This window comes from Oncorhynchus gorbuscha, linkage group LG06 (assembly GCF_021184085.1).
Source record: "Oncorhynchus gorbuscha isolate QuinsamMale2020 ecotype Even-year linkage group LG06, OgorEven_v1.0, whole genome shotgun sequence".
NCBI lineage: Eukaryota > Metazoa > Chordata > Actinopteri > Salmoniformes > Salmonidae > Oncorhynchus > Oncorhynchus gorbuscha.
The window spans coordinates 17,095,084-17,121,113 of NC_060178.1; the positions used below are offsets into that span (position 1 = coordinate 17,095,084).

The window sequence follows — 26,030 nt, forward strand, 5'->3', positions numbered from 1 at the left end:
TGACCCACTGGGAATGTGATGAAAGAAATAGAAGCTGAAATAAATAAGTCTCTACTATTATTTCACATTCATAAAATAAAGTGGTGATACTAACTGACCTAAAACAGGCAATTTTTACTTGGGTTAAATGTCAGGAATTGTGAAAAACTGAGGTTAAATGTAGTTGGCTAAGGTGTATGTATAAACTTCCGACTTCAACTGTATATAGAGTATTCTGGCTAATGCTATATAAACTACTGCTATACACACGTTCTATTCATATACTGTCTATACACAACATTCACATACATATACTGTATATTTATATTCCAGACTCTGACCTTGCTCTTCTGATAAATCTTAATCAAAAAGTTAAAAAACAAGAGATTTGTGTGTTATTTTATTGCTAGATGTTGCTGCATTGTTGGAGCTAGAACACAGAGCTAGAGCGTTCTGGATATTCTACAACGACCTCCACATTCTGAGTGTCTGAACAAAGGTGGAGGTAAACAAAAGTGGTTTGAAAGAGGCCATCAAAAAAATTCTAAGGGTTTTATGTGAGAACAACTTTGGTTTGGAATCCAGAACAACTCTGGGAGCCTAACCAATTGACACCCAAGTGTCACAGACTAGTGCTAATTGCTCTGGATTAGCATTCACACCTAACCAATAGACACATCTGGCTCTGGCAACAGAATGTACCCAGCCTGCAAGTACACTCTAAAGTCAACAAGAATATCCAAGTGAAGGATGCTCTAGAGATAAATATCAATGTAAGTATGTAAAATATTTATTTAGAAACAAATAACAAAATAAATCAACAAAGAAATAACACTAGGTACAACAAAAAACAAGTTTACAAAAAAATTATATACATCAATGCACCAGGTTACTAATGACTCACGTTCCCTCACAGGGTTGATTGTTTTTGTCTGCCACACGCTCAGTTGTCTGTCACAAATGTGAATCTATAACTACGAAGAAGTATAAAAGTTTAATACTAAAATACAGAACAAGAATACAAAAAGGTCTAACTACTGCAATGCAACATTGTTTAAGCTGTCAGTATCTTGAACCATACAGTCCTGTTCATCCTGTGTCAACAAAAGGAATGGGTTTGAATTCCAGCAAAATAACTATTGAGAATGAAACTATTGATAAGATATGAGAATGTAGAAGGTAAGAGTCAAGAAGTGAAATTATGTAGCCTACAAATTCAAATAAACTGCAGTACATTTTGCATAGTCCAAATTCTGTGATCCATTCAAACAATAAACATGAGGTTTGCATAAAATATTGTTAACCCCAAACTTTTTTTTAAAGTCTGAAATGACAGTGACAAGAAAATAGCCATCCAATTGGCCACAAAACTTCATTTAATGTTTTTTAATGACAAAGTCTAGTAATGTTGACTGTCAGGCCTGAGGTAGAGGAGGATACTGTCAGATATATTGGCTCAGTCATTTAAGAATATAAACAATAACTACGATAAAAAAATACCCATATTATGAACTGCCCAACCTTACCACAATAAGGTCCAATTCTGCATTAGAAAATAACAATTTTGTTATGAAAAAGGTTATCATAAACAAAACAAAATTAAATTGTACACAGACTATATTTCCATGGGAAACAAGTTACAAGAATCAGATTGTCAACAGTCCTCACTTCACTCCTCCATTCCTTAACGGGAGGCAATACAAACTAGTCTTGGGATAGCCGCTTGAATTTCCTCTGAAAGTCCTGGAAGGCAGTGGAGGAAGACTTGGGGATTTTAGTGGGCGAAGAGGTGAGAGGACAATATCTCTTCTGATGGCCAGCAGACCATAAACCTACTGGGAGTGTAATAGTTCATTTGTTACAATAAATAAAACCACAAAAAAAAACACCTCACATTTGACAGAAAGGAATAAATAGAGATCGGGAACTGCATAGATACACTACCGTTCAAAAGTTGGGGATCACTTATAAATGTCCTTGTTTTTGAAAGAAAAGCACATTGAGCATTAAAATAACATCAAATTGATCCGAAATACAGTGTAGACATTGTTAATGTTGTAAATAACTATTGTAGCTGGAAACTGATTTTCAATTGATTATTTACATAGGTGTACAGAGGCCCATTATGTGCAACCATCACGCACGCCTGTGTTCCAATGGCACATTGTGTTAGCTAATCCAAGTTTATCATTTAAAAAAGGCTAATTGATCATTAGAAAACCCTTTTGCAATTATGTTAGTACAGCTGAAAAATGTTGTGCTGATTAAAGATGCAATTAAACTGGCCATCTTTAGACTAGTAGAGTATCTGGAGCATCAGCATTTGTGGGTTCGATTACAGGCTCAAAATGGCCAGAAACAAAGCATTTTCTTAGGAAACTCGTCAATCTATTCTTGTTCTGAGAAATCAAGGCTATTCCATGTGAGAAATTGACAAGAAACTGAAGATCTGGAACAAGGCTGTGTACTACTCCCTTCACCGAGAAGCCCAAACGGGCTCTAACCAGAATAGAAAGAGGAGTAGGTGGCCAGGTGCACAACTGAGCAAGTGGACAAGAACATTAGAGTGTCTAGCTTGAGAAAAAGACGCCTCACAAGTCGTCAACTGGCAGCTTCATTAAATAATACCCACAAAACACCTGTCTCAAAGTCAACAGAGAAGAGGCAACTCCTGGATGCTGGCCTTCGAGGCAGAGTTCCTCTGTCCAATGTCTGTGTTCTTTTGCCCATCTTAATCTTTTATTGGCCAGTCTGAGGTATGTTTTCTAAATTTGCAACTCTGCCTAGAAGGCCAGCATCCCGGGATTGCTTCTTCACTGTTGACGTTGAGACTGGTGTTTTGCGGGTACTATTTAACTTCTTGGTGACAGGAGGGCAGTAGTGAGTAGCTTGGATGAATAAAGTGCACAGAGAAAACTGCCTGCTACTCATTCCCAGATGCTAATATAGTAGTATTGGATAGAAATATAATATTAGTAGTATTGGATAGAAAACACTGAAGTTTCTAAAACTGTTTGAATCATGTCTGTGAGTATAACATAACTTATTTAGCAGGCGAAACCCAGAGGAAAAACCATTCAGATTTGTTTTTGATTTTTTGGGGTCACTCCCTATTCAATGGATTTTCATTGGGAATCCAAATTTATGAGGGACCTTCTTGCAGTTCCTATCGCTTCCACTGGATGTCAACAGTATTTAGAAATTGGTTGAGTTTATTCTTTTGTGTAATGAAGAAGTACGGCCATCTTGAACGAGGATCACTTGAAGTGTACTGTTAGATAGGAGGCGCGTGACCAGAAAGCTAGCTACAGTTTGTTTTACTCCGGTATTGAACACAGATCATCCTGTCTTCAATTTTATTGATCATTTACGTAAAAAAATACCTAAAGTTGTATTACAAAAGTATTTTGAAATGTTTTGGCAAAGTTTACAGGTAACTTTTGAGTTATTTTGTAGTCACGTTGCGCAAGTTGGAACCGGTGTTTTTCTGGATCAAACGCGCCAAATAAATTGACATTTTGGATATATATCAATGGAGTTAATGGAACAAAAGGACCATTTGTGATGTTTATGGGACATTTTTAATTTAAAATTTATTTTACCTTTATTTGACTAGGCAAGGCAGTTAAGAACAAATTCTTATTTTCAATGACGGCCTAGGAACAGTGGGTTAACTGCCTGTTCAGGGGCAGAACGACAGATATTTACCTTGTCAGCTCGGGATTTGAACTTGCAACCTTCCGGTTACTAGTCCAACGCTCTAACCACTAGGCTACCCTGCCGCCCCAAATATTGGAGTGCCAATAAAAAAAAGCTTGTCAAAGGTAAGGCATGAATTATATTTTTATTTATGAGTCTTGTGTCGCGCCTGCAGGGTTGAAATATGGTTTCTCTTGTTTACGGAAGTGCTATCCACAGATAATAGCATCATTTGCTTTCGCAGAAAAGCCTTTTTGAAATCTGACATGTTGGCTGGATTCATAACAAGTGTAGCTTTAATTTGCTCTCTTGCATGTGTGATTTAATGAAAGTTTAATTTTTATAGCAATTTATCTGAATTTGGCGCTCTGCATTTTCCCTAGCTTTTGGCCAGGTGGAACGCCGTCCCACATACCCAGAGAGGTTAAATCAGCACAACAGTTTTCATTTGTGCCAACATAATTGCAAATGGGTTTTCTAATGATCAATTAGCTAATACAAGTTTAAAAGGCTAACAAAACGTGCCATTGGAACACAGGAGTGATGGTTGCAGATAATGGGCCTCTGTACGCCTATGTAGATATTCCATTAAAAATCAGCCGTTTCCAGCTACAATAGTAATTTACAACAATAACAATGTCTATACTGTATTTCTGATCAATTTTATGATATTTTAAAATACACATTTTTTTGTGCTTTTCTTTGAAAAACAAGGACATTTCTAAGTGATCCCAAACTTTTGAACGGTAGTGTACAAAAAACACTTTCCTTACAAAAGACATGCAATGTAGGAAGCCATAATACATACATTTTCAACATGTGGTTGGATAGAGCATGCTATTACCTTGGGATTTCCGGACTATTGTTTTAGTACTCTCAGTCGTCGCAGCAACAGCACCAGCACCAGCCATTTCTTATGGGGAAAAAGTGTTTCAATGTGAAAAGGGTAGGTATAAATGTCTAATTACAGGTCATCGTAATTGGAGTAACCATAATTGGAGTAAGACTAGGGCTGGGCGATATGGCCAACATCTCATATAACAATATTGTTCACATTTTTGACGATATGACAGCATTTTATGTCTTTGAATAATACAAGTTCTAAATATTCAGGAGCCTAGGGTGGCAACACATACATTATGTGATTTCAATGTGGCATTCTAGATTCTGATTGAACAGTATAAAACAACTTCAACCAAAAAATAATGTTCTGCATTTCCTGCACTTTTTGTATCATTTTCACACTGTCCCGTAGGGCTGCATGATAGATAAGGGAGAAAAAAAATCTAGGCCTACAGTAGTTTATTGGTGAAGTGTTGAAATCGTGGAAGTATAATGATTATTGTAATTCAATAGTTGGAATATAGAGGGCATCACTTTGAATACATTGTTATTTGACATGACAACAAATTAATAAGCCAGGGAGGAATTATTTTGACCGGATAGGAACGTGTTGTTCAGTGTTTCCTAGGGGACCCTATACAACGTTATGTGTGTATTCTCATACATCATGTAGCTAGCTCGAAATCATGCTTCGCCTAAAGATGGGTTAGCTGACGTCACGAAAAAGATCCGCACGCTTCAAATGGGACAGAAGTCTGAATTGTTGTGATTCTGGATAGCCAGATATCTACCAACAATACAAGAAACTGTCATGTGGGGAATCGTAAAGGACTTGTTTTGACTGATTTCATGTCAATGCTAATATGGCAACAAAAAAAAAAAATCACTAGCTAGCTAACCAACAACTGTAACAATGTATTTGAGAGACAAGTGCTCATTGAGCAAATGTATTTGTTTTCAATAAACATTGAAGTAGTATAGTTTACATGTCAACAACTAAACAAATGTTTTACTCCACAGTTACGCATGCATCGGTTGTGTTGCTAAACAATCAGCCTGTCTATTCCTCTCTGATTTAGAAACATCCTGCATCAGCAATGGTATCAATCAGGCCGCATTATTGGCTAGCTACGTTTGCGCCGACTGATTACATTTGGATAACTAGTTTGCGATTAGCATTAGTGGCGAACATGATTTATTTTAGCCCCAAAGTGCCAAGAAAAGGCAAACTAGATGTTTGCAGACTAAGATACACAAACTAGTAGTGTAATTACAGAATTACTTAGAAAGCAGCATCGAGGAGAGGGACGACTTGCAAGAAGCAAACGGAGTAAAAAAAGAAAGAAAAGGAAGACATTTCACACGCCAGAGTTGCATATCTCACGCCAGAGTTGCATATCACATTTAACAAACCAAACACTGAAATATAGTTTTAGAAGGTAAAGTTAAAACCCAAACTGGTTCTTGCATCAATTACCGGCACCCAGGCAAATATGCTATACCGCCCAGCCCTAAGTAAGACAGAGCAAGGATATTTGTTTTGGTACTCCTTACCCTTCATTGAACCAGTCTGTGTCAGAGTGTCCATGGGTTCTTGTCCATCTTTGAAGTTGAACGACTCTGGCAGCACACTGAACCTCAGAGCACTGTTCTCCTCAAGAGGCAAAAGAGCAGGGCTCCTGATCTTAATTGTACTTTTTTCCACGGTAACAGGTTTGCTGGATGGCACTGCCTTGATCCTAGATTTCTTCAGTCTGAGTTTCAGGCCATTTAAGATTCTCTCTCTTTCAAAGTGCCGCAAAGTCTGCTTGACCCTTACGGTTCTTTCTGGTGTGGCTCGTCTTTCAGAGGATAATGCACTACCATCTGTGTTGGTCGAGGTAACAGTATTTTTGGCAACTTCAGCACAAACAATCTTCGGAGCAAAGCCTCTTCTGTTTCGTAGTCTTGGTCTGCCCCTGGACTTTGTCTTCTTTGTTGGCACAAAACTGTTCTCCCACTCATTGAAGAGCCGTTTTCTGACTGGGCTTTCCACTGGCGGGCTGGTCTCGGAGGGCTCTATCCTCCAGGACTTGACATTCACACTGAGGGTTAAAGGAGGTGCTGGAGCTTTGTCTGCAAAAGTTCTAGGTCGAGAAGAATTATGGTCCTTGCGTTGGCCAGTTACTACAGTCCCATTTGTCCTCTGGGGCGAGGAACCAAACAAGGCCAGACTTACTGTTGTGACCCTTGAAATCTTGGTCCCAATTCCAGGTTCTGCTGGCTTCTGGAGATTGCGACCGTTTGAAGGTCGGTCTTCTTCCAAAGACTTAGAAGCACTTGTACTGGGGGACTCGAAATCGTCATCTGTGTCAGTCAAGTTGACCTCAGGAACAAGTTGAATGAAGGGACCCAAACCTTGCCTTATTTTCCTTCGCTTTCTTGGGACAGAATGAGGACCTTCAACACATCTCTTGTGTCCAACCCCTTTTTGTTTAACCTTCCAGCTACAATTTAATTTAGGCGATAGATGCTTGTGACATCTTTGTGCCAAGGAGAGTGATGTTAGAAAACTGATTTTCTCTGCTGGTTGGCGTAGCAGATTAGAAGTAGGAATGGTAACTGTAGGAATGACTTCACTACCCCCAAGGTTCCATTCTTCCAAAGAGACACTAGGTGCTTGTACACATTCCATTTGTTTCTGGAGTGGACCTGGTAGTTGCTGCTTTGGCTGTACATTGTCCCACACTAGCTCAGACATTGGGGTGGATACTTTGAGAAAGTCTTCATAGCTCGAGAAGACATCTTCAATTTCAACTTCAACAATGTTTGGGCACTTGCTGGGCAGGCACAGTGATGGGGGTTTTGACAATGGCAAGCTCTTTGCCCCATTAGTGTATGGGCGATCAGTCTCAGATTCACTATCAGACAAGAAAATAGTTTGGCATTCAATGCCTGTAGATTTCCCTGATTGGGGATTCCCATTTTTACCAGGATTCCCTTCCCTCTTTCTTTCTGCTGTGCCATTTGATTTCCATAAATCCAGGCTTTCCCTTTGTTCTGCATTTGTTGTGCTCGGTTCAACAGCCAAAGTTCCCTCGACAAACATCTTTGCATTCACAGTGGCCTTTTTCAAACCCAATTCAGTCTTGTACTGGCATTTGCAGGACACAGAATTGGTGGACCCACTGAACACTGCCTTCCAACGTGAGAGACAACAATAATCTTCCGATTGGACATCCACTTCATATTTTACAGTCGTCAACTTTACATCTACTCTCTCAGATGACTTATCCTCCACTGAGTAATCTTTCAACTCATTCAGCTCCACATCCTCTGGCAATTTCAACTGGTCTTCTCCCACTTTGTCTTGCAGTAGCTGGCCATTGAAAAACCGCATAGCCTCTTCTGGTGTCAGCACGTTGATCTCCAGGGAGGAAAATGGGTCACGTAAAATGGTGTTTTCACTTTCTTTCTTAACTGGTGAGAGGGTGTGTGTAGAGCTGTGTGCCAAACTTGACCCTTGAATTTCTTTAGGATCAGATTCAGAGGGTGCTGGTCTCTCTTTCTGAATCACCTCAGTCTGCATGTCACTGGCAGAGTCTTCATTTTCTACAGAATTTTCATTTTCGGTACAATTCCGTTTTGGTTGTTCATCTCCTCTTCGAAAAGTCTGTTGGTGATATATTAGTGACGAAGGGAATCCAAACTCCCTGTCTATGTCATCAAGCTGCTTATTGGTGTTCAGCCATGAGGACTCTTGATCCGGGACCACGGGGTAAACAGAATCATGTTTAAGAATGACACACTTCTCTTCAACTTGAGCCCAGTTTTTGCACCTGACTTGTGAAAATATGACAGACTGTGATGACATATCTTTGCCACACACAGATCTAACCTCTCGCATTATATTCTGGAAGATACCAGATCTTACAGCATCTATAAGCTTCTGCCCATCTCCATCCCAATAGAGGCTTAGTAGCTTGCTTTCAACCAGTGTCTCAGAGCATTTTGGATGTTGCACAGTGTCTACCAACTCCTTCAATTTACCAAGTCTCCATTTGATTACAGGAACTGAGGACAATTCAAAAATGTCCTCATCTGAAACTAGTTTTTCATTTGTTTCCTCACTCAATTGGTTAACATGCACACGAGTGGTCATTTCTGTGCCAGCTAACTCTTTTCTCTGAGTGGCTTGACATTTCAAATGAGATAATGGTTGAGAATCCACTTTCTCTACATGTAAGCAGTTCGATAGGGACGGTTCAGACTCAAAATATGAATATGTCTTTGCCAGTTCAACAACTGAAGTTTCTGAATCCTGAGTCACTGTTCTTCCAGCACCCAATTCTAATGTAGCTTCTGGTCTGACCTTGGGGACCTTTTGTCCAAATTCATTTGTCAAAGAAGCAGATACAGTAAGGGTTGTTTGGGCTTGTGATGGACTCTGGTCACAAGATTCTTTCCCAGGGATGCTCACATTTTCACCACTAGTTGAGAACGACATACCTTGGGTAGTCAAGGGCATTCTATCAGCCACGTTGAGAGATGTGTTTGTCTGCATACACTGCGATAGTGGTTGTACAACGGCGATGGCCTTCTGCACCGTAGGAACAGAGGGGGCATTACTTGCAGATGATCCTTGCCGTACCAGAGCACTTTCATTAGGTTTATCTCCTATCAAAATAACCTTTTCTGCTCTAAATCCATTTCCACTTTTGTCCTCTGTTACCGTTACGTAATAGCCCTGTCTTATGGGGTATGACGGTGGCACAGACTCACAGTTTTGCTGGCCTGAAAACTGCATACCATGGTTTAGCACAGATGAAGATGGTCCAGTGTTGGATATCAGAACACAGGTGTTTTTTGGCTTGTAATGTAGTGTATGGGCTGAGTCTTGGTTTGGTATGTATTGCAGAGAATGTGCTCCTGCCCCAACCACATGTCCCGTCTTGTTCAGCATGGGTCCATGTGAGTGCTGGCCTGGGTATGGTGGAGGAGCGGACTCACGGGTGTGCTCGACTGAAGACTGTATACTATTGTTTGGCACAGATGAAGATGGTCCAGTGTTGGACACCAGAACGTCTGCCTTGTAATGTAGGTTGGATACGCCTTCGATACGGGGCCTAGGATATGGGGCATGGTGTGCATTATTTTTAATGGCCCCTGCCTGACTGTTCATATTTGCACAATTTGACACAAGTCTGTTCTGTTGTGGTGGGTTGGTAAGGCCTGCAGGGCGATATCTTTGAAAATTATTAAGAGAAGGGTTATGCATAACATTGTATTGAGGATTCTGGCTAATGTTATGCATTGGCATTGACTGCCCCACTGTAGCATTTGGTAGATTGACCTGGTTGTTGCTGTCCGTGAGAGGTTGGAAGGGATACATTTGCCTGTGGTTTAATGGGTCAGTTTGGACAGGTGTGCCATGTTGAACCCTGTTCATCTCAGTCCTGTTGTTATTGTTTTGATTTAGAATCAAATACAGTTGTTTATATGCTGTGGGAGACTGTGGAGATGTCCTTGATGGCACACTACTTGTCTCCTGTGCAATTTGCAAAGAGTTTGGTGTTTGTGGATATCCCTGATGAAGAGCTTGAACCGCCATCCTACTTGAATCCTTTCCACTCACTACAGTCCATTGATGATTGACATGATTGGGACTCCTACCCATTGCAAGAGCAGCAGAGGTACCACTGGAGGTCCCCTCTTGTCTGCCAAGTACCAGCTGCTGACTGCCACTTGCTGGTCTTTGGAGATAAATACAATTTGTATTCAGTGATGCATTAATATCAGAGGGGCAGTGAATGGTTGCACCCTGACCATCCTGTACCAACCTCTGTGAATTGTTACCATTAACACCCAAAGACCTATGTCCCTGCTGGAAAGTGGTTTGAAAAGCATCGTTAACCCTTCCAGGCAGGGTGTGATGGTATCCACTTTGTGATGTAACACGAGTTGATTGTGCAGCTGCATTGTTAGTCAAGAGTGATGTCAAAAGGGGACTAGTGGCCATTAGGGTCTGCTCTTTTGTGGGTGCCTGTTGATTCTGGGTCTGTCCACTCAAGTAACCTACACTGGTTACTTGACTGCTGTGTGGTAAGCATTCACCACCTTGAGTATATGGGACCACTGGTCCGACTTCCCTACCTAGTGTATACGCCACCGATGGTCTGACCATCCCATATTGATGAGAAGAGGTGCTCAGATTCCCACTCAGCTGACCACTGGTGACTTGAGGACTTGAGGATTGTCCAGTGACCGGTCCACTTTGGGGCCAGGTAGTCTGCATTCTCCTTGGCTTCTCAGTCTCGCCTTCTGCCATGTGGTATGGCAGAACACAACCATTTCTGAAATGAAAAACCAGGATTAGCCCAACAAAACGCACAGTAACAAATATAGCTCGAATCCAATAGTAAAAATTTAGGGTACGGCAATCTGGTGCCAGAAAGCCATCATATTCTTTGAAAGCACAGAAGTGATCGGTAGGCTTGCTGCTATTTTTTTGCCACTAATCTAAACGGAGGTGGGTCGCTCGACTGGAGACACCCAAGATGTGGGCACATTGCATCAGCACTACACCCATGACTTAGGGTAAGCAACAGATCAACTCACACACACATCCGAGGTTGAGGGGGTCTGGAACGGTACATTGGTTTACTCCCCGTGAGAATGCACTGATGGGAACTGAAGACAAAAATCATCAGATGTACTCAAGGTAACGGAGGAGACTTGAGTCCAGTAGAAGTACAAGCGGTCACGTCAAGATAAAACGGCTACTATAAATTGAACCCTCTCCCGAACTCAATGTTATACATTGACTTAATTAATGATACATCATCACTACATTCTCATGACTATGTGATGTCTCTCATAAAACATGAGTTTGTCACAGGAGATGGATTTATCACAGAGCTTAATTTTCTTTATTTATGGTACATTTTCAATCTGTGCTGTATTGTTTCCTATGATGGAAACTGTATGACTTGCGCACCTTTTTATAGTATAAATTAGCTCATTAGTATGTGTTAGGTTGTTGGATCTTGTGTGCGTTATTTTAGCAAAAAGTGTAAGTACAGAAAGTGTCTGTTTCAGGTCAGACAATATTAGTTCTGTATATTAAGATGAACCTCTTGGTGTTAGGGGGCAGTATTTTCATTTTTTGGGGAAAAAAACATTCCCGTTTTAAACAGGATATTTTGTCAGGAAAAGATGCTAGAATATGCATATAATTGACAGCTTTGGATAGAAAACACTAACGTTTCCAAAACTGTAAAGATATTGTCTTGTGAGTATAACAGAACTGATGTTGCAGGCGAAAGCCTGAGAAAAATCCAATCCGGAAGTGCCCCAGGTTTTGAAAGCGCTGCGTTCCATCCAACGACTCCCTATTCAGCTGTGAATGTACCATCAACGAGCTTAAGCTTTCTACGTATTCCCCAATGTGTCTACAGCATTGTGACGTAGTTTTACGTATTTCTGTTGAAGAATAGCCGTAGGCAGCCACATTGCGTAAGTGGTCACATGGTGGCTCCGAGAGAGATTCTCGCGTAAAATACAGAGGTAGCCATTATTCCAATCGGTCCTAGTAAAAAAAGAATTGTCCCGACGGATATATTATCGAATAGATATTAGAAAAATACCTTGAGGATGGATTCTAAACAACGTTTCCCATGTTTCTGTCGATACAATGGAGCTAATTTTGAATATTTTTCGGCGTTGTAGTGACCGCAATTTCCGGGCAATTTCTCAGCCAAACGTGAAGAACAAACGGAGCTATTTCGCCTACAAAAATAATATTTGGGGGAAAAAGGAACTTTGGCTGTCTACCTGGGAGTCTCGTGATTGAAAACATCCGAAGTTCAAAGGTAAACGATTTAATTTGATTGCTTTTCTGATTTCTGTGACAAGGTTGCCTGCTGCTAGCAAGGCATAATGCTATGCTAGGCTATGATAAACTTACACAAATGCTTGTATAGCGTTGGCTGTAAAGCATATTTTGAAAATCTGAGATGACAGGGTGATTAACAAAAGGCTAAGCTGTGTTCCAATATATTTCACTTGTGATTTTCGTGCATAGGAATATTTTCTAGGAAGATTTATGTCCGTTGCGTTATGCTAATTAGTGTCAGAAGATGACAACGGTCCCGTTCATGGGATGGGGTGTGACTATCGGCTTTCGTCGATTCCGGAGCAAACATCAATTATTCCGGAGCTAGCCAGCTCCGTCAATCACTCCTGAGTTTCATCAATCACTCCTGGGCTTACAGTCACCTATCCGGACCCGTTTCACTGCCTACGCAGAGCACCACCGGGCCTTCACAACTGGACTGCCGACGTTATCTACCCGAAGGAGTTATCCGGCTGGCTCCTCCGTCGCGACGTTACCTGAACGCCTAACCGTTAGCAGCCGGTAAGACAGCTATCTGAATAAGACAATCGGACAATTTATTTATTTTTATTATTATTATGTTTTCTTCTTGGGCCTCTATAACTATATCTATTGTTTTTATTTTTGTTGTTGTGTGATTTGGATTAATCCCCTCTACCACACGGAACCCCACTAATCTACTGACGGAACGCAAGAGGTTGCTAATAACAGACCTCCATCCTATGCTAGCTTGCTACAGATGGCCTGGCTAGCTGTCTAAATCGCTGTGACCCCCAACCAACCTCTCCACTCACTGGACCCTTTTGATCACCCGACTAAGCATGCCTCTCCTTAATGTCAACATGTCTTGTCCATTGCTGTTCTGGTTAGTGTTTATTCGCTTATTTCACTGTAGAGCCTCTAGTCCTGCTCACTATACCTTATCCAACCTATTAGTTCCACCACCCACACATGCAATGACATCTCCTGGTTTCAATGATGTTTCTAGAGACAATATCTCTCTGTTCATCACTCAATACCTAGGTTTACCTCCACTGTATTCACATCCTACCAAACCTTTGTCTGTACATTATACCTTGATGCTATTTTATCGCCTCCAGAAACCTCCTTTTACTCTCTGTTCCAGACGTTCTAGACGACCAATTCTTATTGCTTTTAGCCGCACCCTTATTCTAGTCCTCCTATGTTCCTCTGGCGATGTAGAGGTGAATCCAGGCCCTGCAGTGCCTAGCTCCACTCCTATTCCCCAGGCGCTCTCTTTTGACATCTTCTGTAACCGTAATAGCCTTGGTTTCATGCATGTTAACATTAGAAGCCTCCTCCCTAAGTTTGTTCTATTCACTGCTTTAGCACACTCTGCCAACCCGGATGTTCTAGCTGTGTCTGAATCCTGGCTTAGGAAGACCACCAAAAATTCTGAAATTTTAATTCCAAACTGCAACATTTTCAGACAAGATAGAACTGCCAAAGGGGGCGGTGTTGCAATCTACTGCAAAGATAGCCTGCAGAGTTCTGTCCTACTATCCAGGTCTGTACCCAAACAATTTGAACTTCTACTTTTAAAAATCCACCTCTCTAAAAAACAAGTCTCTCACCGTTGCCACCTGCTATAGACCACCCTCTGCCCCCAGCAGTGCTCTGGACACCATATGTGAACTGATTGCCCCCCCATCCATCTTCAGAGCTCGTGCTGCTAGGCAACCTAAACTGGAACATGCTTAACACCCCAGCCATCCTACAATCTAAACTTGATGCCCTCAATCTCACACAAATTATCAATGAACCTACCAGGTACCTCCCCAAAGCCTTCAACTCGGGCACCCTCATAGATATCATTCTAACTAACTTCCCCTCTAAATACACCTCTGCCGTCTTCAACCAAGATCTCAGCGATCACTGCCTCATTGCCTGGGTCAAATGACCTCCACTCATCACTGTAAAACACTCCCTGAAACACTTCAGCGAGCAGGCCTTTCTAATCGACCTGGCCGGGGTATCCTGGAAGGATATTGATCTCATCCAGTCAGTAGAGGATGCCTGGATATTTTTTTAAATGCCTTCCTAACCATCTTAAATAAACATGCCCCATTCAAGAAATTTAGAACCAGGAACAGATATAGCCCTTGGTTCTCCCCAGACCTGACTGCCCTTAACCAACACAAAAACATCCTATGGCGTTCTGCATTAGCATCGAACAGCCCCCGTGATATGCAGCTGTTCAGGGAAGCTAGAAACCATTATACACAGGCAGTTAGAAAAGCCAAGGCTAGCTTTTTCAAGCAGAAATTTGCTTCCTGCAACACTAACTCAAAAAAGTTCTGGGACACTAAAGTCCATGGAGAATAAGAACAACACCTCCCAGCTGCCCACTGCACTGAAGATAGGAAACACTGTCACCACTGATAAATCCACCATAATTGAGAATTTCAATAAGCATTTTTCTACGGCTGGCCATGCTTTCCACCTGGCTACTCCTACCCCGGTCAACAGCACTGCAACCCCAACAGCAACTCGCCCAAGCCTTCCCCATTTCTCCTTCTCCCAAATCCGTTCAGCTGATGTTCTGAAAGAGCTGCAAAATCTGGACCCCTACAAATCAGCCGGGCTAGACAATCTGGACCCTTTCTTTCTAAAATTATCTGCCGAAATTGTTGCCACCCCTTTTTACTAGCCTGTTCAACCTCTCGTGTCGTCTAAGATTCCCAAAGATTGGAAAGCAGCTGCGGTCATCCCCCTCTTCAAAGGGGGGGACACTTGACCAAAACTGCTACAGAACTATATCTATCCTACCATGCCTTTCTAAGGTCTTCGAAAGCCAAGTCAACAAACAGATTACCGACCATTTCGAATCTCACCATACCATCTCTGCTATGCTATCTGGTTTCAGAGCTGGTCATGGGTGCACCTCAGCCACGCTCAAGGTCCTAAACGATATCTTAACCGCCATCGATAAGAAACATTACTGTGCAGCCGTATTCATTGATCTGGCCAAGGCTTTCGACTCTGTCAATCACCTCATCCTCATCGGCAGACTCGACAGCCTTGGTTTCTCAAATGATTGCCTCGCCTGGTTCACCAACTACTTCTCTGATAGAGTTCAGTGTGTCAAATCGGAGGGTCTGCTGTCCGGACCTCTGGCAGTCTCTATGGGGGTGCCACAGGGTTCAATTCTTGGACCGACTCTCTTCTCTGTATACATCAATGAGGTCGCTCTTGCTGCTGGTGAGTCCCTGATCCACCTCTACGCAGACGACACCATTCTGTATACTTCCGGCCCTTCTTTGGACACTGTGTTAACAACCCTCCAGGCAAGCTTCAATGCCATACAACTCTCCTTCCGTGGCCTCCAATTGCTCTTAAATACAAGTAAAACAAAATGCATGCTCTTCAACCGATCGCTACCTGCACCTACCTGTCCAACATCACTACTCTGGACGGCTCTGACTTAGAATATGTGGACAACTACAAATAATTAGGTGTCTGGTTAGACTGTAAACTCTCCTTCCAGACCCATATCAAACATCTCCAAACCAAAGTTAAATCTAGAATTGGCTTCCTATTTCGCAACAAAGCATCCTTCACTCATGCTGCCAAACATACCCTTGTAAAACTGACCATCCTACCAATCCTCGACTTTGGCGATGTCATTTACAAAATAGCCTCCAATACCCTACTCAACAAATTGGATGCAGTCTATCACAGTGCAGTCCGTTTTGTCACCAAAGCCCCATATACTACCCACCATTGCGACCTGTACGCTCTCGTTGGCTGGCCCTCGCTTCATACTCGTCGCCAAACCCACTGGCTCCATGTCATCTACAAGACCCTGCTAGGTAAAGTCCCCCCTTATCTCAGCTCGCTGGTCACCATAGCATCTCCCACCTGTAGCACACGCTCCAGCAGGTATATCTCTCTAGTCACCCCCAAAACCAATTCTTTCTTTGGCCGCCTCTCCTTCCAGTTCTCTGCTGCTAATGACTGGAACGAACTACAAAAATCTCTGAAACTGGAAACACTTCTCCCTCACTAGCTTTAAGCACCAACTGTCAGAGCATCTTACAGATTACTGCACCTGTACATAGCCCACCTATAATTTAGCCCAAACAACTACCTCTTTCCCAACTGTATTTAATGTATTTATTTTGCTCCTTTGCACCCCATTCTTTTTATTTCTACTTTGCACATTTTTCCATTGCAAAACTACCATTCCAGTGTTTTACTTGCTATATTGTATTTACTTTGCCATCATGGCCTTTTTTGCCTTTACCTCCCTTCTCACCTCATTTGCTCACAATGTATATAGACTTGTTTATACTGTATTATTGACTGCATGTTTGTTTTACTCCATGTGTAACTCTGTCGTTGTATCTGTCGAATTGCTTTGCTTCATCTTGGCCAGGTCGCAATTGTAAATGAGAACTTGTTCTCAACTTGCCTACCTGGTTAAATAACAGTGAAATAAATAAATAAATAAAATAAAATGCCAGGAATATATTATATGCATATGATTAGTAGGTGTGGATAGAAAACACTGAAGTTTCTAAAACTGGTTCAATCATGTCTGTGACTATAACAGAACTTATGTGACAGGAAAAACCCCAAGGAAAAACTATTCAGAATAAAAAAAAATGTTTTTCCCTCTGACAGTTCCCTCAGTTGTCTTTGCCAAGGGAAATTAGATAGCGCCCATTTTACAGTTCCGACGACTTCCACAGGATGTCACCAGTCTTTGGAATTGGGTTGAAGTTAATCGTTGGTGAAACGAAGAAGAGGCACTTCCTGGAACAACGTTACACGTTTGATAGTTACGCAAGAGGGAAAAAGGAGCATGTTTTGTTTACTTTCTCTATCGAATACAGTTTGCCTCGTCTACAATTTGATCGATTATTAACCTCTTGAAACTCTGGGGGCAGTATTTCATTTTTGGATGAAAAACGTTCCCGTTTTAAACAAGATATTTTGTCACGAAAAGATGCTCGACTATGCATATAATTGACAGCTTTGGAAAGAAAACACTGACGTTTCCAAAACTGCAAAGATATTGTCTGTGAGTGCCACAGAACTAATGCTACAGGCGAAATCAAGATGAAACTTCAAACAGGAAGTGAGCCAGATTTTTGAGGCGCTGTGTTCCGATGTCTTTTATATGGCTGTGAATGCGCCAGGAACGAGCCTACACTTTCTGTCGTTTCCCCAAGGTGTCTGCAGCATTGTGACGTATTTGTAGGCATATCATTGGAAGATTGACCATAAGAGACTACATACACCAGGTGTCCGCCTGGTGTCCTCCGTCGAAATTGGTGCGTAATCTCCAGCTGCATGTATTTTTCCATGTGATTCAGAGGAGAAACCAAACTTCCACGAATGATATATCATCGAATAGATATGTGAAAATCACCTTGAGGGTTGATTCTAAACAACGTTTGCCATGTTTCTGTCGATATTATGGAGTTAATTTTGAAAAAAAGTTTGTCGTTTTGATGACTGAATTTTCATTTTTTTTCTTCTTAGCCAAACGTGATGAACAAAACGGAGCGATTTCTCCTACGCAAATAATATTTTTGGAAAAACTGAACATTTGCTATCTAAATGAGAGTCTCCTCATTGAAAACATCCGAAGTTCTTCAAAGGTAAATGATTTTATTTGAATGCTTTTCTTGTTTTTGTGAAAATGTTGCCTGCTGAATGCTAGGCTTAATGCTATGCTAGCTACCAATACTCTTACACAAATGCTTGTTTTGCTATGGTTGAAAAGCATATTTTGAAAATCTGAGATGACAGTGTTGTTAACAAAAGGCTAAGCTTGAGAGCCAATATATTTATTTCATTTCATTTGCGATTTTCATGAATAGTTAAAGTTGCGTTATGGTAATGAGCTTGAGGCTATAATTACGCTCCCGGATCCGGGATTGCTCGTCGCAACAAGTTAACGTTTAGAAATACCTACGGTTGTATTACAAAAGTAGTTTGAAATATTTTGGCAAAGTTTATAGGCAACTTTTGAAATGTTTTGGATTGACGTTGTGTTTTGGAAAGCTGTTTTTTTTCGGATCAAACCCGCTTTATAAATGGACATTTTGGGTATACATGGACGGAATTAAGGACCAATTGTGATGTTTATGGGACATATTGGAGTGCCAACAAAGAAGCTCGTCAAAGGTAATGCATGTTTTAATTTTATTTCAGCGTTTTGTGTAGCGCCGGCTACGCTAATTATTTTGTTTACAACTCGTTCAGGTGGTTCAGGGGGGGTGCATGCTATCAGATAATAGCTTCTCATGCTTTCACCAAAAAGCATTTTTAAAATCTGACATGTTGGCTGGATTCACAACAAGTGTAGCTTTAATTGAGTACCCTGCATGTGTGATTAAATGAAAGTTTGAGTTTTATCACGTTTTATTTGAATTTGGCGCTATGCATTTCCCGAGGCTATTGGCCACTTGAGACGCTAGCGTCTCCCTATCCCTAATTAACCAAACCTGTGAAAATGGCCAATAAAAGGGCAACTGGGAGATTGCTACGTTGCTACTGAGATTACATTTATCTACGATCAAGCTACTCATAGTCAGCCATGGACGGGGGTGGAGTGCCACAGCCCTAAGGCCACAATGACCACAACCTGGCCTCCGACATCAAAAACTCTGTCTATTACCATGACGGCCTAGAGCCCAGCTGCCTCGGAATATAACACGAGCAGTATGACTAATTTAACCACACCAACTGCAAGCACGACCGTAACCACAAGTGCTTCAGGAAACAGTAGCACAGGAAACAGGCCTAGTGTGAATACCTCAACTGACACATCAGCTGAGGCACAAAAACAAATGCAGGAAATCACAGAGACATTAAACGTGTTATGTGTTAACCTCTTGCTCCTACCTGACACGCAGGCGTCCCATCTAGACATCTGGAAATGCAAATGCGCTACGCTAAATGCTAATAGTACTAGTTAAAACTCAAACGTTCATTAAAATACACATGCAGGGTATTGAATTAAAGCTACACTCGTTGTGAATCCAGGCAACAAGTCAGATTTTTAAAATGCTTTTCGGCGAAAGCATGAGAAGCTATTATCTGATAGCATGTAACACCCCAAAAGACCCGCAGGGGACGTAAACAAAATAATTAGCATAGTAGTCGCTACACAAACCGCACAAATAAAATATAAAACATTCATTACCTTTGACCATCTTCTTTGTTGGCACTCCTAGATGTCCCATAATCACTATTGGGTCTTTTTTTAGATTAAAATCGGTCCATATATAGCCTAGATATCGATCTATGAAGACTGTGTGATAAACTGAAAAAAATAGCGTCTTATAACGTAACGTCATTTTTTAAAATTAAAAAAGTCGACGATAAACTCACAAAACACTTCGAAATACTTTTGTAATGCAACTTTAGGTATTAGTAAACGTTAATAAGCGATCAAATTGATCACGAGGCGAAGTATATTCTTTAGCTGTCCGTCTGGAAATAATGTCCGGGTAAATCGCAACCAAAATATCCGGTCGGAGGCTTGAACAAATGGCTCGTCTCTTCTTCGTTTTACCAAGAAACAAAGCCTAGGCAAATGACAAGACTGTTGTCATCGTGTGGAAGCTGTAGGTATTGCAACCTCAGCCCCATTTATTGTGGTTCGCCTTTATCAATGGGTTGAAGTGACGGATGGATTTCAGTGATCAGATTTTCCTGCGCTTTTCGATGAAACGCACATTCTGTTATAGTCACAGCCGTGATTTAACCAGTTTTATAAATGTCTGAGTGTTTTCTATCCACACATACTAATCATATGCATATACTATATTCCTGGCATGAGCAGCAGGGCGCTGAAATGTTGCGCGATTTTTAACAGAATGTTCGAAAAAGTAGGGGGTAGGAGTAACAGGTTAAAGGCAGCGGGACCAAAGCAAAATATAGAATATGAAGAAATATGAACCATAGGGCACGGAACTCAGGAAATTCTCAGACTAAATGGTTAACAGATGTAGTACTGTATTTGCACCCAGGTAATGCCTCCTCATGGGACAACAGAATATTAGGAGGGAGCAATGGCATTACTTTACCGTATGCGAAAAACAGAACTTAACTACCCAGGATTCATTAGTGGCCCTATGGATAGATTCCACAGAATGGAGTATGGAGTGCGGGGATATGACATCCCCCAATCCGCAAGAGCTGGAGAAAAACCAATAAAATATTCTACCACAGGGTGGGTACGTCTTACTACCCATAATAGTTCAAACCCGGGAATGGCCATGGACCACTCTAGACCTTCGAAGTTTGCAGGAAAATGATCAACCTAGTCTAGAGATGGTGCAGGAAATGTGTGCTGAAGCTCCCCTATGGAACTGGGGACAAGAACCAAACAATATGTTCCATAGGAAAAAAGGAAAAACAGCACAACATTATTATGACCAATGGGTTAAACCCCCCGCGAATAACACAGAAGCCTGGGCGAGATATCATTGCATTTCAGCCCATGGCAATCTAAAAGAGTCAGGGATCCTCCACTTTCATACATTTACATTTAAGTCATTTAGCAGACGCTCTTATCCAGAGCGACTTACAAATTGGTGCAATCACCTTATGACATCCAGTGGGACAGTCACTTACAATAGTGCATCTAAAACTTAGGGGGGGTGGGGTGAGAGGGATTACTTAACCTATCCTAGGTATTCCTTAAAGAGGTGGGGTCAGGAGGGCATTATCCCTCACCCGGAATGTTGGGTGTAGCTCCAGCATTGTTGGAATTATTATGAATAAATGAATAAACAATATCCCCATTTTAAATAGAATTGTAACTAAGTAAACTTATACTGTGTTTTATTATATCTCATTAACAATATGAGTTCATAAGAAGGGATTATGTGACACAGACAAGGAGTAATTAAAGTTAATCAACACCATTCCAACTAGGAAGAAACTAATGGGTTGGGAACTGTGTAAACACAAGGTCGTTAACCTCGCGTTGAACCTACAGAAACTTAGCTCTGGGGTTTTTAGATAAGACAGTGAGTGCATTCCTAAGTTCTCTGTTAATTAGACCTGTCAGCTCAGTGGTGATCGATAATGTTGAGGGGTCAAAAGTTACCTGGGAGTGTGTTAGTAAGTTAGAATTAACTTTTCACTTCACTTTGTCCCAGTCGAGAGGGGATTCTGTTAAAGCAATGAAATGAGATCATGATCTGTATAAAAACTGTTGCTCGTGGTTAGGTGGCAGCGCACTCCGAGAATAAATTATGTTGCCTATTATTAAAAGACTGGTCTGTGTCTATTTTATGCAAACAAGAATCTTACACATTCTCATAAAATAGATTAAGGGTTTTCAATTAATGAAAGCACATTGGCATAATTAAATTACGTTAACAAGCATTCGCAGGAAGAAATGAGGAAGCGAACCAACGACTGATAGATTGGGCAAACACGAGGGGTGCGTGCCCCTCTAGAAAGTTAGTTGGGGGAGCCATTAAGAGGGAAATTAGATTACAAGATAGAATGGAACATGTGCATCAGTTTGGGTACAGTTTCCCACCCATAGGCAAAGTGAACGAGGATTCGTTCATTTAGATGTATGGTTTAACCCTACAAAAATGGAATATCACTGAATCAGACTTCTCTTTCACTGTTACTCTTAGCGGGGGGGAAAACACAGGAGAGAAGGAGCCCATCCACTGTTTACCTCATGTGCATTTGCGTCATTCTGATTGTTCAAGAGTATTATTCATTTATTGGAACTTCGACTATCCATATAGCCAAAAAAATTCTCATATTATTCAAAATAGTAAAATAAATGTCAAATGCCCATCCCTAGTTATCACTATGATAGGCTAGTAGCATCAATCATAATTCATTGTTTTCCATCAGTCAGAGAGTGTGGTTACATGCACACAATAGTGTGATTATTGTGGCTAGTCAGATTAATATAATAGTTTGATTTAAAATTTTACATGCTTTGCAAGAAGATGTCCATTATAATTCTGTTGACAATGCAGAAAATTGGCAATCAAAATAAACGTTCTATCAGAGCTTAAATGTTATTTTTGGGAAGCACATTTGAATTCGAACATATAAAGCTTGTATGTGAAAACTACTTCAAAGACGCATACATTCAGTTGTTCCAAACACACTTCAATCACGCTAGAGGGAGGCTCGCTCGGCTGGTGCTAGCACATGCACAGATCAAATACACCACTGGAATGCAGATTAAGGTCTTTACATTGGGGATGCAAATGTCTGTCAATTTTGCTGCAGACTAACTGACCCTCATTAACCGGTAACGTTTTTTCCTAACAGTAAAATGACGTGACCAACAGAAAAATACTATGAAAGAGGTGTATATAATGACGAGATGCTTATGTTTCCGCCATAACGATGGGAGTTGTCCCAAGGCAGGAAGGTAGGCGACAAGTTTATGCCCAAATTCAGCCCATAGAATCACATTGGACTTTTGGTGAGAGACCTCTTACTTTGTCTCTTCCTCTGATACTATGCATGCATACAAAGACTGGAAACATGGAACAATAGCAAGGCAATCAAAAGGCTAAATCCTGTAATGAAGCAGCTAATAAATATTTCCCAAAATGCAATTCGCGGAAAACACAATTTTATTTCAGTATTAAAAAAATATATATTTTACCCCTCCTTTTTATCCCCAATTTTGATCTTGTCTCATCGCTGCAACTCCCAAACAGGCTTAGGAGGCAAAGTCATGCGTCCCACGAAACATAACCCGCCGAACCACGCTCCTTAACACATGCCAGCTTCACCCGGAAGCCAGCTGGAGGAAACATCGTTCAGCTGATGACCGAGGTCAGCCTGGAGGAACCAGGCCTGCCACAAATCAAATCAAACTTTATTAGTCACATGCGCCAAATACAACAGGTGTAGACCTTACAGTGAAATGCTTACTTAAAAAGAGCCCCTAACCAACAATGCAGTTTTTAAAAAATATGATTAAGAAATTAAAGTAACAAGTAATTCAAGAGCAGCAGTAAAATAATGATAGCGAGACTATATACAGGGTACACAGAGTCAATGTGCGGAGGGCACCGATTATTTGAGATAGTATGTACATGTAGGTAGAGTTATTAAAGTGACTATGCATAGATGACAAGAGAGTAGCAGTGGTGTAAAAGAAGGGGGGCAATGCAAATAGTCTGGGTGGCCATTTGATTAAATGTTCAGGAGTTTTTTGGCTTGGGGGTAGAAGCTGTTTAGAAGACTCTTGGACCTAGACTTGGTGCTCCGGTACCGCTTGCTGTGTGGTAGCAGAGAGAACAGTCTATGACTGGGGTGGGTGGTGTCTTTGTTAATTTTTTGGGCCTTTTTCTGCTATAGTGGTCCTGGATGGCAGGAAGTCTGTCTCCCCAGTGATGTATTAAGCCGTATGTACTACCCTCTGTAGTGCCTTGCGGTCGGAGGCCGAGCAGTTGCCATACCAGGCAGTGATGACACCAGATGCTCTTGATGGTACAGCTGTAGAACCTTTTGAGGATCTGAGGACCCATGCCAAATCTTTTCAGACTCCTGAGAGTGAATAGGTTTGGTCGTGTCCTCTTCACAACTGTCCTGGTGTGCTTGGACCATTTTAGTTTGTTGGTGATGTGGACACCAAGGAACTTGAAGCTGTCAACCTGCTCCACTGCAGCCCCGTCGATGAGAATGGGGGTGTGCTCGATCCTCTTTTTCCTGTAGTCCACAATCATCTCCTTAGTCTTGATCACGTTGAAGGAGAGGTTGTTTTCCTGGCACCGCATGGCTAGGTCTCTGAACTCCTCCCTACAGGCTGTCTTGCCATTGTCGGTGATCAGGCCTAGCACTGTTGTGTCAACCGTTAACGGTCATCATGCACGATGGAGTCGCTAGGGCACGATGAGCCAAGTAAAGCTCACCCGGCCAAATCCTCCCCTAACCCGGACGACGCTGGGCCAATTGTGCACCGTCATATGGGACTCCCGGCCACGGCAGGTTGTGGCACAGCCCGGGAATGAACCCGGGTCTGCAGTAACACCTCTAGCAGTTCTAAACATCGCACCTGCCCTGGGGAATTCCTTATTCTACCTGGATGACACACTGATAGTCAACGGTAGGCAGGCTATAGCCTATGAATCCGATTGGCAAATGAGAGGCAGGCGCTACAAATTGAGATTAATAAAAATAGCATTTTTTTGTTTTATTGTGGCCAAAGTTAACACACAATTGTATTTCAAATTGTTATTTGTTGTGCAATGATGGATTACAAAAGCAGGCTTCACTCCAGTAGCCTACAGACTTTTTGAGGAGATACTCTATTGCTGTCTGACAGGTGGTAGGCTATTCCACTCCTATAACTAGGCTCTGTATGCTGCGCACATGTGACAAATAAAATGCATGAAAACTAACCAAAATACACATGCACAAATGTAATTCCACACAATTATGCAAATTAACCCATAAAACGATAAGCGTGACCGGTCAAATGTATTTTTCGGCAGCTAACTGATTAACGGTTGACCATTAACATCCCTAGTTTACATGTCCTAACGATTAGAATGATTGCTAAGAAAACCAGGTGTTTTTAATCGGCGTACGCTTACTTCGATTTTTAATTATAAGCCGAGTAAGTTATTTATGACTATTGCATAATCTGTTTATTGCCAAAATTAGTGTGCATGTAAACCTACTCAGTCATTCATGGTGTGTTATCAGATCAGTCCCTCATATCTAATAAACTTAGGTTAGCTGACATATGTCAGCGGTTTTCAAACCTCTCCTGGGAGGCCCCAGACATTTCAAAGTTTGGTTGTAGCCATGAACTACAGGTAACTGCAAAAATAAAGGAAACGCTAACAGTGTATAATAGGGCGTCAGAACAGCTTCAATGCACCTTGGGACAGGTTCTACAGGTGTTTAGAACTCTATTGGGGGGGATGTGACACCATTTTCCCACAAGAAATTCCATCATTTGATGTTTTGTTGATGGAAAACCACCAATAAATAAATATAATCAGATCGGAAAAATATCTGCTGTGAAAAGATCTGATATGACTCGTCCAAAGACCAATTGGTGGAGAAATATCAGAATTGGGCTCCCTGTGTAAATGCAGCCACACACACCCCTTAAGCCCACTATGCTCCTTTCAGACCCCTCTTTCAAAGTCAGATCTCTTCTAGCCATGGTGACCAAAATAATGGGCAACTGGGAATTGTTATAAATTACCCTAAGCATATTAATTGCTTAATTAAGTCAGGAACCACACCTGTGTGGAAGCATCTGCTTTCAATATACTTTGTCTCTCAATTACTCCGGTGTTTCCTTTATTTTGGCAGTTACCTTAAGATCTCCTGATTCAAGTAGTCAAGGGCTTGATAATTAGTAGACAAGTTGAATCAGGTGCGCAAACTCTGGAAAGATACCCATTTACAACTACTGTCCAGACAGCTCTCCCTTTGCAGTGTGCCACGTGAGTCACATCAGCTAGGCTATACTGTACTATTAGTGGATACTCACTGCTTTCAGGGCAGGTCTGACTGTTTTGACTAGCAGGAGAAACTAGGTTAACTTACGCACAAGGTTAGGGTGATCTCACATCAGCCTCGGTGAGAAAGTCCGGACGGTGTTCCATGGCGTGTCCTCAGGGCATGTGCAGACCAG

At 41.5% G+C, this 26,030-nt stretch overlaps 1 protein-coding gene across 5 annotated transcripts in view; it reads right to left on the reverse strand.

Moving 5' to 3' along the window:
- Positions 1-747: 747 nt before the first annotated feature.
- The window catches only part of si:ch211-106e7.2, a 31,446-nt gene continuing 6,163 nt past the window's right edge, over positions 748-26,030 (reverse strand). For 3 of the 5 annotated variants that reach the window (XM_046352522.1, XM_046352521.1, XM_046352523.1), the window contains 3 exons: positions 6,076-10,853; positions 4,523-4,591; positions 748-1,814 (listed from right to left, as the gene is read on the reverse strand). In XM_046352522.1, the coding sequence (XP_046208478.1) occupies positions 1,684-1,814; positions 4,523-4,591; positions 6,076-10,828 (4,953 nt within the window). In that variant the 5' untranslated portion in view covers positions 10,829-10,853 and the 3' untranslated portion in view covers positions 748-1,683. The remainder of the gene's footprint in view (positions 1,815-4,522; positions 4,592-6,075; positions 10,854-26,030) is intronic. The other 2 variants (XR_006839218.1, XM_046352524.1) reach the window with 2 other exon arrangements.